Source organism: Leptinotarsa decemlineata, unplaced genomic scaffold, assembly GCF_025532065.1.
Source record: "Leptinotarsa decemlineata unplaced genomic scaffold, Ldec_3_MD MMD2_P_RNA_scaffold_12, whole genome shotgun sequence".
Taxonomy (NCBI): domain Eukaryota; kingdom Metazoa; phylum Arthropoda; class Insecta; order Coleoptera; family Chrysomelidae; genus Leptinotarsa; species Leptinotarsa decemlineata.
Window position 1 is genome coordinate 7,316,355 of NW_027412526.1, and position 19,746 is coordinate 7,336,100.

At 36.2% G+C, this 19,746-nt stretch overlaps 2 protein-coding genes across 2 annotated transcripts; both read left to right on the forward strand.

Moving 5' to 3' along the window:
• Positions 1-1,100: 1,100 nt before the first annotated feature.
• On the forward strand, positions 1,101-14,864 carry LOC111513248 (putative cystathionine gamma-lyase 2). Its single transcript, XM_023169421.2, has 7 exons — positions 1,101-1,326; positions 6,810-7,029; positions 10,296-10,583; positions 10,638-10,902; positions 10,957-11,109; positions 13,120-13,294; positions 14,635-14,864. The coding sequence occupies exons 2-7, from the start codon at positions 6,829-6,831 to the stop codon at positions 14,777-14,779; spliced, it is 1,227 nt and encodes a 408-aa protein (XP_023025189.2). The 5' UTR covers positions 1,101-1,326; positions 6,810-6,828; the 3' UTR covers positions 14,780-14,864.
• A 549-nt stretch (positions 14,865-15,413) lies between these two features.
• On the forward strand, positions 15,414-18,343 carry LOC111513251 (uncharacterized). The gene is made up of 4 exons (XM_023169424.2): positions 15,414-15,680; positions 15,732-15,996; positions 17,869-17,983; positions 18,035-18,343. Exons 1-4 carry the CDS (start codon positions 15,554-15,556, stop codon positions 18,254-18,256), a joined length of 729 nt encoding a protein of 242 aa, XP_023025192.2. The 5' UTR covers positions 15,414-15,553; the 3' UTR covers positions 18,257-18,343.
• The last annotated feature ends 1,403 nt before the right edge of the window (positions 18,344-19,746 follow it).

Below are 19,746 nucleotides of genomic sequence, written 5' to 3' on the forward strand. Positions count from 1 at the left end.
CGGATAGGCTATTCATATGTCAAGTAGTTCAAGGCAATCATTTCGTGCATCTTCTGAACTGACCTCAAGCTTGTTACCTCATATTATGTAGTTAAATGTCAATGTAGTCATGCAATCATAATAGTTGAAGATATTGACGTTATATTCTAGGGTTGTGAAGCATTTGTCAGGAGCTTCAAAAAGATGTGTTTTAAGACCCCCGTTTCCATTTAATTTTGTTCCCTGATGACGCCCAGTAGCCATCTTGAAAGTTCTTCTGTCAATTTCACATCAAAATAAAGTATTCATGCATTAATTTCATTATCCCAAATTTCAATTTTTTGAGTTGACCCGTTCAAAAAATAAAAGGGCGGGCATTAAAGAAATACACTGTATTAGTTTCAAAAATTATTTTTGATTGAATACCTAAACGCACGCCACTGCAGGTGGTTTGGGATGTTTACCTGGCAAAATATTATGAATTCGCCTATACCAGCTTTTGCAAATCACCCTGTTTCCGTTTTGTATTTGAAATGAGCATTTATCACACTTGACTATTAGAAAATTATTGTCATTATTATTATTATTATTAAATTGCTTCTTGGGTATTTTTCCTGTATTGTATTTTGCATTTTATGTATTGTATCAGCCGACAGAATTTTTGGAAATACGTTTGTGAGGAAACACAAAAACAATTATTATTGCCTACTGAAATTTTTGTTACAATTGTTAATACTGTCGTTATTATTTCTGTCGTTTCTTTAGTATAGGTACACAATCCTAGTTATTTTGCCGGTTTCGGTGGGAGACCAAAAAAAGCATGACTAGGTATATTATTATTTGTCTCACCTGAACAAGGGAGTAGGTAATGAAATTTTATTCTACTGGCTTGTACACTTATAGTAAAGTACCTATTAAAAACTGAATAAAGTAGATATATTTGAAGTGCATATACAGAAATTATAACATGTTTAATTCAAACGCTAACGACTTCAATTAATCTTCAATTTTCATACTCTGAATAAATGGAACTAAGAACTAAATGCGTCACAGGAAAACCACCAAAAAATTGATGTTTGTTACATAATAAGATTCCTCTTTCCCCTACAGTGCCGCCTGTGATTTTGCATGCGAATTTGTCTCGTCAGAAAACCGGCACTACTTCGACTTGTTTCATAATTTTATGGGCTGTTTCAATCATTTATAGCTCATTCTTTGTGATGAATTGTTGAGTTTGTGGGTGCATTTAGAAGTCGGCGAGTCTAGTGCTTAATAGTAGTGGACTGCAATTTATTGGCGGCGGCCTACCTTTCTTCCAAGTTTTATTTTTTAAGTGAACTAATTGAGGTGAGTCTCGGTGAATAATTGGAAATTCCACCGTAATAATTTCTTATTCAAGGATAACTCGTAGGCCTAATGATAAATACAATAGATCCTGCCCAAAACTGTTTATGTCTTCTAGTTCTATAAATTAATGAAAATTGTATTTCATAACTACCAAATTTTGCATAATTTATATATTCAAATTAGTCATTGTGCTAACCCGTGGCTGAAATAGTGGCTAGATTTCCCGTCCCGTATTCTGAACTCCTACAGTCGGCGACATCTAGATTTAATAATTCGAACGTCAAACTCAGGGAAAGTTTTAATTATTGCCATAAAGACCGTAAATACAAATATTAATTGATACATTTGTCTATCATGAAATCCGTTTACACAGAATAAACTGTCAGCTCTTCATAATAACTAGTGTTTCCAAAAAATATTGGTTAGTGAAGCAATATACCTACCTATTCAAAAAAGTATATCCATGCACAGAACGGGCAGACCAATATCAAAAAGAGACGGTAATTCATTTTGTTGTCATATAAATTCGTAAGAGTGTGAACACAAGATGCTCCCAACCTTAGAATAAGAGTTCAAGGTCATTTATTCTTGTACGGTTGATCGTATCTTTTCCTCTCCTTATACCAACTAATTTATGCCACATGACAATATAAATGACCTTTTGATATGAAAATGTATCACCTTTCATATTGAGGTCACTTCTCCTAAAATGATTTTTTTTCTTCTATTTTCTATCCATTTTTTTGTTAAATATGTATTTTTATACAAAACGCAAATTGGAAATAGGACTACCCAAATTCTGATCAGGTGTTGCAAAGTTCCTAATTGATCCCGTGCAAAGGTGACTTAATAAAATGAGTATTTAAAAAAAGAAATTCATGTCTGAAAGTATAATATATTAGTTAAAAATAATAATAATATTAACTTAATCCTTATCGAATATCTATATGCCTTTAGTTTTTATCATTATCAATTTTTGTGACTCTATTATTCTAGTATTCTCTGAAAAAGTGTATTATAACTTTGAAATTTCAATTCGTAAGCCCCTCAGTACATGAGCATTTGAACAACTCCTTATGACAATTGCTTATCCACCCCTCAAATTTCTAAATACCAAAGTTTTGCAATTCACGTTATAACGGCAAAAAGTCTTTTAGATTTATTCATTTCATGATAGATGGAAGTTCAATAACCGTCCATAACACTTGAAAGAATGTTCAAATAAACAGATAAACAGAACATATAAACAGATATACAGAAACGGAAAAACAGATTTTTTTAAACAGATGTCTCATCCGAATCTAATACTGAGAAATATTCTCGCATTTGAAATTTAGTGAATTAGCTCATGGTTGCACCAGAGAGAAAGATAACTTATCTTCAGGGACTTTCTTCAATATTTTGTAATTACTGATAATGTATTACCAATATATTGTGAAATATTTGTTGTTTGCCAGTCTTTAAAATCTGAGATTGATTTTTTACGACCTTGAATCGTATGTTCCATAAATAAAATCTTTATCACTAGAAAGCGTATAAAATATGTCGGCATGAACAACACACGCTTATTGTGGAACACTCTGTATTCTACCTACTCTAAACACCAGCAAAGATAATGGCATAGGCGTATCCTGAGGATAGAATGAATTCACATGAATAAATCTACAGGAGTTATTCATAACAACGCTTTCTATAAGAAGACAAATAAGTTCTCATACCCTATTCCTCTATTTTCTGAATATGTATCATTACATCATTTACCTTCCTTATACTAACTCTCAAAAGCTAGTGGGACGCTGAAAAACAACTAAGAAAAGAAGAAAATGAGAAAAAGGCAAAAAATCTAGCGTGGAAGAGACTAAAGGGACAATAATCTTTCCAGGCAATTTTGTCGAAGCTGGATAATGACCTGGAAGCCAAACCCGAAAGTCAAGAAGAATACCGCAGATAAATTCATCTACCTACACCTATTCATAGAAATATGCCATAAAGAAATTTGAACATTTTTTGCGGGTTTCGGACGTATTTGACAAAAATTGGAATTCACAGATCTCAAATTATTATTTTCATTTGAAAAAATGAAAACACTTCCTAAAGCCACTTGTTATGCTCGTTCAGAAGAATATAAAAGTTTTGGGCTATAATGTTTCTCATTTATTTAGGGGCACACTCACAACTTAATTTATTTAATTTCGGCCTCGATAAATATTTTTTACGTTTCAAACGTGCTAAACACAATATTATAAATATAAAATCATTCACCCCTCGTGATTTCCTTTATCTTTCCACGTAGCTGTCTGAAGCCAAACGCGTTAGTAGTTCATGTTTCACGTTCGTACTCGTTTAGATAAGAGTCTACCTAAATGATGCCTCGTCATGAGGTATGTGTATCCATGCCGGAAGGATGTATGACTCAGAATCCTTATCGCGGTAAAGCACGTCTTATTCGTGATGGATCTTCTCTGTCTAGCTAACTATTGGACCTCTTATGAACCATGAAGTAACCAAAAAACTCGAACCTGTGTCTACAGAGGAGATGAACGTCTACCGAATGACTCCAACTGTTCTTCCTGTAACAAAGAAGCAAAAGAAAGAGCTACTCAGTTCTCCAGCTTTTGAGCCAAGTTTAAAGAAGAGATCATCGAATCAAGAGCAGAAGTTCCTCAGTTCTCCAACTCTTGAACAAACCTAGAAGGCTAGGCAACTGATCGCCTCCTCAATAACAGCTTTTTTTATGCATTTTTCTTGCACCTTATTCTTGAGCAACAGGAGCAGAATCTGCATCAGGAGGGAAAACAATCTCCCCTTGAGCAGTTTCTGCAAATAACCTGAGTCTACAGGCCTCTGTGTAAAAAAAGGATCAAACGAAAGAGCTTATCGGTTCTCCAACATTTGAGCTGAGTTCACAGAGGACCCCGACTGAGAGTTGGAGTTTCTAAGTTTTCTAACCTTTGAACAAATCTAATAGGTTATACAGTCAGGAAGCAACTTACTGTCTGCTCAAAAAGAGCATATTTTATGAGTTTGTCTTGCACCATATTCTTGAGGGACAGAACCAAAATCTGCATCAGGAGGGAAAACAATCTCCCCTTAGCAGTTCCGGCAAATAATCTGACTCTACAGTTCTCCCGGCAAAAAACAAAAGATGAAAAGAAAGAACTTCTCAGGTCTCCAACTTTCGAGCTGAGTTTACAAAGTACCCCAACTGAGAGTTTCTAAGTTTTCCAACTCTTGAACAAATCTAGGAGGTCTCACTAGATTTTTGAAAATGTACTTTGTCTATCATCTCAAAACCGAATTCCAATCAAACGTATTCTGAGGACCCTCGCAACCCCATTCATTGGAAATTCCTCTCCAGAAGGCGCAATGATCTCGCAATAGTTATTTTTCAATTGGTTTCAAGTAGGGAGTCTCCCCATATCCTAATTATACCGGGTGTCCCAGAGCTTTTAGGCCAGCAGATATCTCAGTTACCTGCAGAACAAAAATTAAAACAAAAATATGTATCATAGGAGAACATAAGCACTTTCATGCAGCATAGCAAAATCCACCCCCTGGTAAACAACCCCCAAGAAACCATCCCTAACTTTTGTTTTTCAAATGGCACGCCCATGTTTGTTTTGGTTCAACTTACAGTCTTTTTCATTTCTCGGTCAATGATGTATCATGGTAGGTAGAATGACATGCAGAATCATAGAAAATAAAAACACAAATGAAATATTAATGTTTAAGGTCATCTGTATTTTGATACATGATACTACAGAAAATGTTCAAAATGTTGGCCAGCACTTGCCACACATGCTTCAAGTCGCCGAATCAGCGCGCGAGTACAGGAAGCCCTAATCATTTCCGGAGTAACGGTATGACAAGCCTCTAAAATTTTTTGGGTTAAATCGTCAATATTCATTGGTTGTGTTTCGAAGGCAACTCGTTTCAGATATCCCCACAGGAAAAAGTCCAGTGGCGTGAGATCTGGAGAACGTGCAGGCCATCGCACAGGTCCACTATTTCCAATCCAACGGTCTCGAAAAGTATCATTGAGGAATGTAGTAACTACATTATGGTTATGTGCAGGAGCACCATCTTGTTGCCACCACATTTGTTGTCGTTCTTCAAGTGGAATATCTTCCAGGAGGGCAGGTAAACAATTTTCCAAGAAATGTAAATATCGGTGGCCCGTCAAAGTGTCTTGGAAAAAATGGGGCCCGATGAGTCGTCCATTATGTAAACCACACCACACGTTCACACCCCACATTGTTTGGAAATTGGTTTCTCTAATCCAGTGAGGGTTGTCCTGTGACCAATAGTGCATGTTATGTCGATTAACAGTACCATTATTATGGAAGCGGGATTCGTCACTCCACAAGATTTGATTGAGGATGTTTGGATTGTCATGGACTAAAAGTTGAATGTGAGCAATGAATGCCGTTCGTCTTTCGAAATCGGTAGGTCTGAGTCCTTGGTGTAAATGAATTTTGAAGGGATGATACTTGTACTGTTTGAAAATTCTTTGCACAGATGACTTACTGATCCCAATCTCTACCGCCAATGCACGAACCGAAATATGAGGATGTGCTTTGGCGTAGGCCAACACATTTATGCAATTTTCCTCAGTTCGCACGGGAGTAGGATGTACTTGATCTGTTTTTCCTGGAAATGATCCCGTTCGCATGGTATTTTCTACATACGAAAACGTATTACGACCTGGTTGTCGACGATCAGGAAAGCGCTGCCCATACAGCCTCTCCGCAGCACGTTTATTCTTTCGGCATTCACCAAAAATTAAAAGCATATCAACGTATTCGTTGGGAGTGAAGGTAAAAGGCATTTTGATATACAACAACAATATCACGACTGATGGCAATGTGTCATCCAGATATCAGAGGAATGAAAGGAAGCACAAAAAGTTCTAACATTTTATCGCCTCTTTTTCTGCGTAGCGTCCACTTTTTCTGGTGTCTACAATGCAGAACAATTCGATCAGTCCAGTTAATGGTACCCACTAACGTATTCAATTTTCTCGAACAATTATGATATATCGTTGGTTGAGAAATAACAAGAGCTGTCAGTTGAACGACAAACAACATGGGGTTGCCATTTGAAAAACAAAAGTTAGGGGTGGTTTCGCAGGGGTTGCTCGCGAGGGGGTGGATTTTGCTCCGCTACATGAAATTGCTGGTGGTCTTCTATGATATACATATTTTTTTTCAATTTTTTTCTGCAGGTGACTGAGATATCTGCTGGCCTAAAAGCTCTGGGACACTGGTAAATAGGTTTTCGATTTTTCAGCCACATGGAGTTTATTTGTTTGTTCCTTTGACCCGAAAAAATGGTTTAACCTCTTCAGCGATGAAAAATAATATTACGCGTATCTTTTGAAGTCATCTGTAGCGGATATAATAAATTAATATTGAACGTGTACTTTTTGATTCAAAAGAGTCCGTTTATTATATATGTAGACCTCACATTTGGCATTTTTATAGATAATCACCCAGTAACAAAATGTCAAAAGAAAAGGAACATATTGGAAATGGCGTTTCCAACAGAAGTTCTCAAAATGACGGGTACCTTCCATACCCCAAAGGATTCGCAACCGCTTCTATTCATCATGGACAAGAAGCAGAGCTCTGGAATTCAATGGCCGTTGTTGCGCCCATAGTTATGTCCACAACTTTTAAGCAATACGGCCCAGCTGATACTAAGGTATCTACTTAAGCATGTACTCATGCTCAATACATCGATAAAGTATAGTAGGTATACAGGGTGTCCCTGGACTTCCTCTTTTCCTCTCGGGAACGTATAGATGGGGTCAAAATATCACCAGTACTTCATATAATTTTTTTTCCTAAAATCCTTCGTTACCAAGTAACGGGCCCTCGAAGTTACAAAATGAAAAATGTTTTTCTTTGATAACTTTTCAAGTGAATATTCAAAATCATCCAAATTTTGGTAATTGACTAAACAAATGAATTCCTTCGATGAGCTTTCATGCAGGAGTCAGTTGTTTTGCTACAAAGTCAGGAACGGACTACCCCCGATGGTCCACACCCCAAAACTTTGAAATGACAGATATTTTTCAACAAATTAAGGTTACTTGGACAATTTTATGAATAAAAGTACTCGTGTGGAAAGTCGATCGGAGCAACGAGTCTTGATAAAAATGTAGTTTCACTCGACGACATCAAACCCGCTCGTCCACCATTATTTGAAATGAATAATTATCAAAGCAGAAATAATAATGATAACGTTAATTCAACAACATTCATCCTGAGATGTCTACCGTTATTCGAAAATATTAGTTTTTAAGGAAAATGGAAATGATAGGTAAAATGTTCATAACGAATTTTTATAATGCAAACACGTTTAACTAACGAAACTCAAGAGCCTCAAGAGCAAACAGAAATGAAAAATCCGCTACAGAAACTGCTCGATATGACCACCTTCTCTCTCTATACATTTTCTTAGTCTGCGAAGACACCCTCTCTGTACTTGAAATAGCATTCCAGGGTCGTTTCGTATGGCTTCACAATGTAATGTTATTCTATTCAACAATGCATCTCTTGTGTGAATAGGTGTAGCGTAAACAAGGCTTTTTAGATGCCCCCACAGAAAGAAATCCAATGGATTTAAATCCGGAGACTCCGATGGCCATGAATATGGCCCACCTGTACCAATCCATCTATTGTGGAAAATATGGTTCAGATGGTCACGCACAATCAAACTAAAATGAGGAGGAGCGCCATCATGCATAAACCACATATCTCTTCGAGTTTGCAATGGAACATGTTCCAAAAGTCCATTCAAATCGTTCTGAATGAACTCCTAATAACGTTCTCCATTCAATCGGTCCTGTAGAACGAATGGTCCTATAATATGGTTTCCTATGATACCAGCCCAAACATTCACGTTGAATTTCCGTTGGTGTTTGGTTTGCAATATCCCATGGGGATTTTCTTCGGCCCATATATGGAGATCATGAGAGTTGATAACTCCATCTCTACTGAAACCTGCTTCATCAGTGAATAAAACTCGATTAATAAAAGTCATATCCTCTCTTTGCCTATCCATGAACCAATTGGCATATTCCAGTCGTGCTGGAAAATCTTGAGGTGTCATGGCATGTACCTTCTGGATGTGAAATGGGTGGAGCAGTTGTTCCCTAATTATTCTATGAATAGTGGACTTGGATGTATGGAACTGTTCTGATAGATTTCTGATGCTCATTGAAGGATCATCAGCGACGGCTTCCAAAATATTTTCCTCCAATACAACGGTACGTACAGTCCTAGGAGCGCCCTCACCACCTCGTTTTGGCAAAACTGTACCTACAATAATATCGAAATAAAACAACGTGCTCAAATTAATTATCAATTATTACATACCTGTCTCCCTCAAGCTGCGATCGACACGCTCGAATGTTTCTCTTGACGGTACCGTTCGATTGGGAAAATGCTCGGAATACAGACGACGAGTTTCTGCAGCATTACAAAATGCTCGTCCATAAAATACATGCATATCTGCATATTCATTGAATGTAAACTGTTCGGCCATATCAAAAAAATTCAAAATATCCTATAGAATATTGACAATACAATGATAGTCATATGACAACGCAACACTCAACAAAACAAAATCGCATTCCAGTTTCTCATTTTTTATCAAAACTTTCTAAAAGGTTTTTTGTCAACATCTGTGAAAGAAATGGAACATAATTATTCCCTGGATATTTTTCACCTGATCATGTGCAGCCGTTTTTGTAGTTCATTCGTTTGCTTTTTATTAGTATAGTAAATATTTTTTCCGATGTGTGTTTTTTCAGCTAAATTTAGATTCGTGTTAAAGAATTTCTCCCATAAAATTATAATTATCAGTGAAACTCCTCAACAGTTTAGCTGTGAAGAAGAATTTGAAACATTCGAATGTTGAGTTTCATGAGATTCAGATAACTGATCAACACGAAACGTGATTATTCCACACGTATTATGTACATACAAAATATGGAATGAATTCGATATTTCATAGTAGAGTAGCTTGTTAGTTTGAAAACACAACAAATCTACAGAACTTGATATTTCTTTTGAAAAAATATCTGCTATCACAATTGTGACTTAAACTTCCATATAGGTACTGTACTTTTTGTTTACGACTTCATTTTAGCATACTTTGTATTATTCCTGTTATAAATGTTGTTGAATTAACGTTATCATTATTATTTCTGCTTTGATAATTATTCATTTCAAATAATGGTGGACGAGCGGGTTTGATGTCGTCGAGTAGAACTACATTTTTATCAAGACTCGTTGCTCCGATCGACTTTCCACACGAGTACTTTTATTCATAAAATTGTCCAAGTAACCTTATTTTGTTGAAAAATATTGAAAAATATCTGTCATTTCAAAGTTTTGGGGTGTGGACCATCGGGGGTAGTCCGTTCCTGACTTTGTAGCAAAACAACTGACTCCTGCATGAAAGCTCATCGACGGAATTCATTTGTTTAGTCAATTACCAAAATTTGGATGATTTTGAATATTCACTTGAAAAGTTATCAAAGAAAAACATTTTTCATTTTGTAACTTCGAGGGCCCGTAACTTGGTTACGAAGAATTTTAGGAAAAAAAGTTATATGAAGTACTGGTGATATTTTGACCCCATCTATACATTCCCGAGAGGAAAAGAGGAAGTCCAGGGACACCCTGTATACGAGGTCTAATCATTTTTATGTTGGAGGTTTTATGTGGTATTTAATTAGTAAATTCATCAGACCCGGACATTAGTCTTTTATTTAGCTGTTCGGATTAACTTTGTAAACACTATACAACCTTCACACTTGCACTTTTGTGATAAATAGAAGCAACTATAACAAAAAACTTAGCTTGGTGGTTACTACAGGAAGCACGTTTTTTCGGGAAAGTTCTGTCGCTTCATCTAATTTCTAAAAACATTCACATATTCCAAGTCGTATATTTCAGAAATATGAATACGGTCGATCCGGGAATCCCACCAGGGAAGTTTTAGAAGACGTTCTTGCCAAACTAGATAATGCCACTTACGGACTCGCATTTGCCTCTGGTTTAGGCGCGATCACTGCTGTCTTCGGCATGCTGAAAAGTGGCGATAACATCATCGTAGGGGATGATGTTTACGGAGGAACCAACAGACTCTTCAACAGGGTGGTTGCAAACTATAATATCGATGTGACAATGGTGGACTTAGTGGACATTCGCAATCTGGAAAAAGCAATCAAACCTACTACCAAGGTAAACTATTAATCTACATTTCAGTCAACGTAGAACTTTAAACACTTTTTTTAGCTAATTTGGATCGAAACACCGACAAATCCTACCCTGAAAGTCATTGATATAAAGGCTGCTTCGGTGATTGCTAAAAGGAACAACATTGTTCTCGCCGTAGACAACACTTTTCTTACTCCCTATCTTCAAAGACCGCTGGATCTTGGAGCTGATTTAGTAGTGTACTCTCTCACAAAATATATGAATGGACACTCCGATGTTATCATGGGATCAATATCTACTTCAAATCAGGACCTCTATGAAAAGCTCAAGTTCCTTCAAAATGGTATGAAATTTCAATCGATTTATTGTTATCTACGTTAACATTTTTTTCAAATAGCTATGGGGATTGTCCCTTCACCGTTTGATTGTTCTCAAGTCAATAGAAGTCTCAAGACATTGGCTCTAAGAATGCAGCAACATCAACGAGCTGGAATGGAAATAGCAGTTTATTTGAAAAACCATCCTCAAGTAGAGAAAGTTATTCACCCAGGTAATTATGTAAAATATTGGCCGAGTTCTCCGTAGAGTATTAAGCTTATCCTAGGCCTTAAGCTCGCTCAATTCGAAAATTCCATATGCATCATAACAAAAATTAGCCTTGAGCCCGTTTAAATATAAACCTTCCACTTTGGCGGCTTATTATGGCCGTATTCTCCGTAGAGTATTGAACCTGGCTCAAGAGCTTAAGCTAGCCTAATTTGTAAAATTCATATGAATCGTAACAAAAATCAGCCTTAAGCTCGTTTAAAATTACGCCTTCGACTTAATTCAAACCAAGCTTTTATTACCCTAACCTAGCTTTCTGTCTGCGGTGGGTACTGATAAGTACCATTGTAACTCACAAATGTACCTACACGATAGCCATCTCAATTTAGGTCAGGTTGAAGCCTAGCTCCTTTATCCTTTCGACTGATGATTGTCAGAGTGATAAATGGGTCATAACTGATGGTGGGATGGCGACATGAATGTCCTCAGACATCAGCGCTGCCCTTCACTGTGTACCCCTACCTGGCTGGGGTGAGATGGATTAAAAAATTGTTCATCTGTTAACTGGGGACATGTAGGCCTCATTCAACAGAGTGTCGGGGCCTTCTTATCGGGAGGGGTCGTCTACAGCATAATCCATAGCTTCCCTGACTAACGGATTATCATGAGTTTCTGCGCAATCAAAAACTCACTGATTCTTCGACTGAATGTATTGCCGAATGGAAGGTAGCTGCAAATCTCTGCGGATGGCTTAATTCCGCACGAAACACGGAGTATTCACAATCATCCTTGTTTTGCAATCTCTCGATCCTTGTTTCAACGGATATAATGTGTGAGTTCCAGGTGAGCCTACGGTCTTTCCGAAGGCCGAGGTACTTTACCCGCGCTTGCCAGTTGATCTCCCTTCCAGATACCCTTACTTTCCTAGCCGGAGAAGATATCGTTCTTCCCGTGGTTATCGCCTGAGTTTTATCTGGATTCACTCGAATCTTCCACTTGGGGTCGTCCAATGCACGTTGCATATAGACGACCCCGAGCTCCCGACCCATGGAAGATGAGAGGAGAGCCGTGTCATCGGCGTAGAACAAAAATGTACCTACAAATAAAAGATATTTATACATCCACAACACAATCAACCTTCCATCTCCTTTTTTTCTCATTAGCTAATTTTCAGTAAGCTCATTTCTACCTCTCTCTAATTTTGTTGGACATTGCTTCCCAGTAAAGCGCATTTGTCCAGGATCCTCCTATCAAAGATCACAGGAGCTTCGTCGGTGGGTGGGCAGCGGTCTTGCTCGAAGCAGTGCTGCCACCCCTTTTTCGTCGAACTTTTTTACGATGAAAACAATTCAACTTTTTTATTGTCGCCTTCTGCTTGAAAGAACTTTTGATTTTTTCCACATATATTTTTTGAGTCGTCTCCTATTCGGGAGACCTTCGGGTTTTTAAATTCACATACATGGCCCCTTTACGTGGTTATCCGAACCACCCCGGCCTGGATACCGGCGTGAATATAACATTAACAATATTAACTTTACCATATTGATGACTGCACAATAGACAATCACAACATAAATAGGAGCCCCTTTGTGGGCGGACGTTATCGGCACGTCCGTCCACTACCAAGGCCACCACGAAACTTCCAGTAAGCCCATTTTATTTTGTTTTTTCATGATGAGGTCATTTCCTGCTTCCTTATGCTATAATTGAGTATCCAAAATATGGAAGATCTTTTCGGCATCTGAGATCCCTTCTACTTAAATTACACAATTTTAACCAGTTATCTTTGACTCATAAAATTCTTCTTCTCGCTGTTCATTGTGGTTGGTGTGCATGATTTACTTCAAGAATTTCAGCTTCCTGAGGCATGCATTTTGGGCTTTACAAAGCTTGACCCAAGCAATTATGCATAACATCAATATTTAAGCTGAGCTTAATACGGGGAATACGGACTTTTGTTATCTGATACTTCTTTGTTTATGCCTCAAGTTGCTAAAGTTATTTATTATTTTAGGGTTGGAATGCCACCCCCAGCATCTCCTGCACAAACAGCAGACAAGCGGACAGAGTGGTGTATTCTCGTTTTATTTGAAAGGAGGATTGGAGCAATCCAAGAAGTTTTTGTCTTCACTAAAAATATTCACCCTTGCCGAAAGTTTGGGTGGATATGAAAGTTTAGCAGAATTGCCGTAAGTTGGGATATAAGATTTAGACACTCTACTGACTGTGACACTCTATATTCTTTGGTTTTGTTTATTCACAATAATCAATACCTATTTCAGAAAATTTTTTAAATTTAGATTTGCTGTTTCCAAGTTCATTTTAGTGTGGATTTCTTGACCTAACGTTTTGTCTACAACTGTGGCTGTAGCTGTTGCTCTTTCTGTATCGAAACAACAAAAAGAAGCATGAAAATATGCTCGACAGAGCTATGGCTGCTATGGCCAAAGAGACAAATCAACAGTTGCAGAACAAGCTCTCTTAGAAAGCATACATAACAATGCCTTTGACCGCACACAGTCAATCTTAACTTTATTTCATTGCTAATACAACCAAACACTTTATAACTAAAACTTCAAACCAATATTTAAACGTCTAATATCGCCTTATTTGAATTCACTCCGCACCGCACTGTCGCTTGACTTCTCGATGAGGATATGATCAGTGTTTATATATGGTAGCGCCAGTCGAGTTGAGAGCGATCTTCGCTACGTCACAATTGATTTACGACGACCAGTGGTGGCCGGTGTTATTTTTTTCTGGGGATGATTTACAACAATGAAAGTAATTTTAACCGTGGTGAAGGGAGCTTGAATATTAATGAAAAATTGATAACAACACTTCCGAACACACATATTCTTCCAATAATTCAAGAAAAGTTGGGCAGACCGTGTACGTTGCTGTTGTTTAGTGATAGACATTGAATTAAGTCTTTAGCAAGAAAATTGTTTGATTATGGATGTTGCTCAACTTCGACCAACCTCAACTTTGAAATTTTAAATAGGGACCTGGAATAGAACTAGAAGAAATACTTTATGTATCACAGCTAATTCGATTCTTTATTTATACAAATAATAAGTTGTGAATATTTTTTGAAAATCAGCTTTGACATATGAAGGGGCGTATTGCTTTCATTTGTTTGATCATAAGTGTAATAAAAAAATATATAGCATTCATTGACAGCATATATGACAGTTCATAAAAATGTTCATTAAATCCCAGAACTTGAGAAAAAAATATCCATTTTCGCAGATATTCTCAAGAAAGCCACGTTAAAATTTGGTATTTGTATAAATGGTTTTCTAACAACACAATAAAATCAATGTTCAATAATCAGGCATACTCTGGGTGGAGAAACAAATAAATGAAAACAACTATGAACTTATTGTGATGCCCTGAAAAAATTACAAAAACTTCGTAATACAACTGCTTCAGAACTGTTGTCTGATTATTTCGTCATTGTATACAATTCCAATACCATACCTACTCTGTTAAAACACACTACTATTACTCAAAATATTTTTTTCAGTTCTGTTATGACACACGCTTCAGTTCCACCAGAACAAAGAAAGGTACTGGGAATATCTGATAATCTGATAAGACTATCCGTAGGTCTTGAGGACGTTGAAGATTTGATCGCTGATTTGGAACAGGCTTTTCGAAGTATAAAATAATTTTGAACCAAATATATACAATCAATATACAGTTGTACTATACAAAGCTGAAAATATATACAATAAATGAAGTATTTTTTGTAAAGTTATTTCATTTCATTTACTCACTTTTTCTCATTGAATCCCCTATAACAACGGGAGACGTTCAGGACAGTGGCTGGACACCGATGAGCCATCCAGGAACTTCTCAAAGACAAAAACCCACCAAAAAAGACTATGGTTACTGTATAGTTGTCAGCGGCTGGTGTGATTCACTATAACCTTCTGAAACCGGGCTAAACCATCACATCAGTTATCACGGAGAAATAATTTAGCATATATACACCTTCTTTAGAGTTAGTTTACAGCCAGCAGGGGCAGGCCCGGCGACAGGGGAACTACATGAATTGAAAGTTCAAAAATTCAAAGTTTGGAGTGACTCAATAATATAATATCCTGTAAAACACTTTATTAGCACTTTTTAATCAAACTCTGAAACACACAACGAGCTGAATTAAAATATTTGAAATGATGAATCAGTTGGTTAACTATTTTCAATTATGACATCCAAGTTTATTTTACCGATACCGGTATAATAAGCAGTCCCAATTGAAGCACAGAATTATTCTGTGGTTAGAGTAGAGAAGAAGAACACGTGTTGTCAGTTGTCTGTCAAAGTCGTTAATTTTGCTTTTTGTTGATTTTAAAAAAGTGCGAAGTACTGGTAGCTGATGTTTGCTTTAAAAAATAATTTCTGTATCTGGAACTATAGAATAACTTCTTAGAAGTATCAACATGGACAAACTTATGGAAATTATGAAACCAATCGCCAACGATCTACCGAAAAATAACATTTCCGCTGAACAGTGGCAAGAATGCTCAGTTTTACTCAAACAACGTACTCAGTTCTACAGGGAAGAGAGTATGATCTAGAAATCTTGTTTGTATTTCATTTAACTTGTTGATTTTTCAGATGCCCGATTAGAATTGGTTTTCAAAAAGCTCAAGATTTTGAATAATGAGTTGAAATTATTGGTTGATATATCGGATTCTGTATCCAAAATAAGTGATATTATGCAAAACACGAACATTAAATCTGTGAGTACAAATTCTGTGGCACTATCTCACACAGAAAGGCTAAGGAAGCACAGTAACTACGTATCTAAGCTGAAGATCTGTATCAAAATGTATATGAACCTCAACGAAAGACTGTCTAAAGAAATAAAATTCACCAAATGGTAATATTTTTTTTCTAACTGAAAGAAAATATTGCCTTAGATTTGAGTTGTGATGTACACATGGGGCAACGAATTATTACACATTTTTCATCGGTTTGTGCATAGGAAATCAGTGATGAACAATTACTTTCATTTTTAAAATTAATTTAAAAGTAATTGAACTCTATGATTTTGGCAGCACCTCAATTATTATTCTTGGATACATCATATTTTACATTACAATTTTGATATCTGGCTAAGTACCTAAACATTAGAACTTTGGACAAAATCATTTAATTTATAATTACAATATAAATTTTACTTACTGTGAACTGTCTGCAGTTTCTTTAACTAAACTGTTGAAACTTCAAAATGAAAACATTAAAATGTTCAATTACAATGGCCCTCTGTATAAACAAAATAAACTACAACTGTTTTGTGACCGTTTTTCACTTGTAGACGAAAAGGATGATCTACAATAGTATGAGTTTTATTGGGTATTTTCTTGATGATGCATGTGTATTCTTTTGATGTCCCAAATGTAGTAGGGTTATTTCAAATATTCAGTGGCAATAATTCACTATCAGGTCTCAATTCTTTTTTTGTAACTCACATTTTTTTCTGAGGTCAGTTTTGTTTAAATATTGTTATATTAGAAATAGTCAACCGAAATCAACATCTTATCAGTGACAGTTGGCATTCCATTACAATTCTATAACATTATTCATTACACTAGAATCAGCGGCAGCTTAGAAATTGACAGCATAGCTGTGGCTGATTTATACACCAAATTTCTACTTTAGGAAAATTGTCGGAATGTAAATCAATGGGAGCATTTTTTTTACCACACAACAGCAAATTTGAATATTTCAACACCTGCTTTAGACAACCTAAACCTTCTAGTAAACTTGGCAGTCTTGGCAACATCCTTATCTCGAATAAAACTGTTTTCTAGCATTATTTAACATATCAGGCGTGACCGACCTAAACGCAAGTGTTATTTGTTCTTTTGAGTCATTAAAATCTAAAGGTTCAGTTTTATACACATTGCTCTTAACATATCCTCATAAAAATAAATGTAATGATGAAAGATCAGGTGATGGCGCTGGCTATTCAATCAATCCTCGTCTTCCTATCCACCGAATGGGAAATGTAGTATCGAAGTATTGCCAGACATTAACTGGTAATGTGGTGGTGCTCCATCCTGCTGAAACCATATCATATTCACTGGAACTTGAGGGTTTTCTGGATTAGGATATAAATTTGCTAAACATGGAATGACAATCCCTGCCCAAACATTAACCTTTTGAGGTTAGTGCGTGTATTCTTCTCTCATCTAGTGAGGATTTTCCGCTGACCAGTAGCGGCAATTTTACCAATTAGCATGACCATTATGTGGCAAACTACATTCGTCAGAAGACATAACGTCTTCTAATTGGACGTCTTCTAATGTCCATCATCTCTCTTCTATAGATACTTTCACAGGAGGGGTTCAAGTGACTTAGTACTGATGTTTTGAATGAGAAAAGATGTGGCTCTTGATTCGTGGGCTTCATTGGTTACCTTTTTTCCATTTTCATTGATAAAAGATAATGCTTCAGAGCCAAAAACACCATTCCGTAGTTTGTAACTTTCTCCTATTGAGGCAGCAGCACCGGCTTTCGCAGATTTACTGTTTTTCCATGGAACAAGTGTCATACTTCAGTGGTTTACATCACGTAATAACATTTCGGGGTGAAATTTTCAGTTTCCCCTTTATTACACTTTAGCAGATTCTCTATTGATTTAGCTTCGTTTATTTTTCAAATTGTGGAAGGTTATATACCAAAAAAAAACAGTAATAAGTAGACTATTAGAATCTTTCGTGTTTACAACACTTGAATATATTTTTAGGGAACTTGATCAGTCCAAACACAAATTATTGGGAATTTTGAATATGAGTAGTGAGGAAGTTCAACAGTTGGAAGAAAAGGCGAAGAAGTATGAAAATGAACTCACAAAGTTTGAAGTAAGTTTTCTTCATGTCACTTTTCACATTTATGTATACATGTTTTTACAGAAAAAGTACCCGTGGCTAAAAGATCCAGATTTCAATTTGCCCAACATAGCTAAAGAAATGGAAATGTTGAGGAATCTAAAAGAAACTAAAGAGAAACTTGTGAAGGAGCTCAGTGTCTACCAAGATCTGAAGCCGGATATCAAAGAAGCAGCTCAACAACTTGCCGATCTCAAAGAAGAGAACAAAAATTTCAGTTTGAAGTTTCTAGATGCTAAGTGTTGATCGATGAAGTGATATACTTTTGTCAGAGTACTATTTTAAAATTTTGATATCATTCCTTAGTTGAATAGATTTACTTTTGAATTTGGACTGTATGATTTTCTAGGGATAGCTGTTATGCAATGTGTTTACAAATAGAAAATTGGTCGTTTGTTACAAAATTTTGTCGTTTATAAAAAGTAATGAAACGTCTGAAATACGAAACACCAACATAAAATAAGGAGTAAAATACCTCGGCTAAGGGTGGAAACGTGCAGCCTGAATTACTATTAGCAATAACAAAATAATAATAATAATAAATGTCAGTTATTGGTGAATACCAAAGGACCATCTACCGAAGTCCTTCAGCCAGTGTTCAATTTTTAAATACTTGCAGTGATTTATACATATTCTTACATAATATATACATAATAGATACATAATACATTATATTTCTAACCAAAAAAATAATAAATTATGACAGTGATTTGATGTTTTCCCAAATAGTTTTTTCCGGGTATTTGATAATGCCTGTAGGGTCTCCAGGTTAGTTTCATTTTTGGCAAAGTGGTTTCCTAAGTCTGATAGTCTCTACTTTATAGGTTTCACTTTTGTAGTTCTATAAAGCAGTGCGTTTGAGGGATTGTGTAGTACGTTCTGAGGGTGGCGCATTTTGGTAATACTCCTTAGTGTAGATGTTTCAGCTGTTTAGAGTTTTTAATGCAGGATTACAATAACTTGAATAAATTGCATATGCGAGAAGTGGACGACAGATCATTTTATATATTTCAGCTGCAGTTTTAGTGTTGATTCCTTTTTTTTTTCAAATGTCAGACTCCGAAAGTGTTTCCCCTATTGATGTATTTCTTTTTTAATCATTTATGTATGACTGTTCAAGTTGATTTTGTGGTCAATGTTAACTCCCAAGTATTTTACTGATTGCCTGCTTCTTACTATTTCATTGTTGATGTTTATTGTTGGTAGCGTCTCTGAAAGGTTGTGATGAAAAATGGTGAATTGTGATTTTTCCGGGTTTGGTCTCAGTCTCCATTTATTGAACCAGAGTGTTGTCCTGTCGACGAGATTTTGCAGTTCCTCTATTGTGGGTGCTAGCGTGAAGTTGTGTGAAACTAAGGCAGTGTCATCTGCATGCTGTGAGATGTAAAGGTTTTCATTAAATTCGTACTTGTCTTCCAAGTTGTAATTGTATGTATCATGGCAGTATATATTATAGAGAATTGGAGGTAGCATTAACATTATCACTGTAAAGTCAAAATATTGCTTTAGCATATTTAATTTCATGCAGCATGAATTGATTCAACATCATTTCAAGAGTAGGTCAACTTCTTGAAGTTGATTTTTTGACAATTTGTGCATTCTTCTTCGCTCATTTCAATATGATCTTGTGTATTCAAACAACATTTTATTGTGAGATTTTCACTACACAGTTTTGCAAAAATGCAACACGTGTTTCACTATACAATATCTTCTTCAGGAGTGTCTATACTAACTAA

Bases quoted from the DNA above. Each gene is read 5' to 3' on its own strand.
- LOC111513248 (XM_023169421.2), top strand. From the start codon at position 6,829: ATGTCAAAAGAAAAGGAACATATTGGAAATGGCGTTTCCAACAGAAGT. The intron at 11,110-13,119 runs GTAATTATGTAA...TTATTATTTTAG, and splicing joins AGAGAAAGTTATTCACCCAG to GGTTGGAATGCCACCCCCAG. The intron at 13,295-14,634 runs GTAAGTTGGGAT...TATTTTTTTCAG, and splicing joins GAAAGTTTAGCAGAATTGCC to TTCTGTTATGACACACGCTT.
- LOC111513251 (XM_023169424.2), top strand. From the start codon at position 15,554: ATGGACAAACTTATGGAAATTATGAAACCAATCGCCAACGATCTACCG. The intron at 15,681-15,731 runs GTATGATCTAGA...TTGATTTTTCAG, and splicing joins TCAGTTCTACAGGGAAGAGA to ATGCCCGATTAGAATTGGTT. The intron at 17,984-18,034 runs GTAAGTTTTCTT...ATGTTTTTACAG, and splicing joins ATGAACTCACAAAGTTTGAA to AAAAAGTACCCGTGGCTAAA.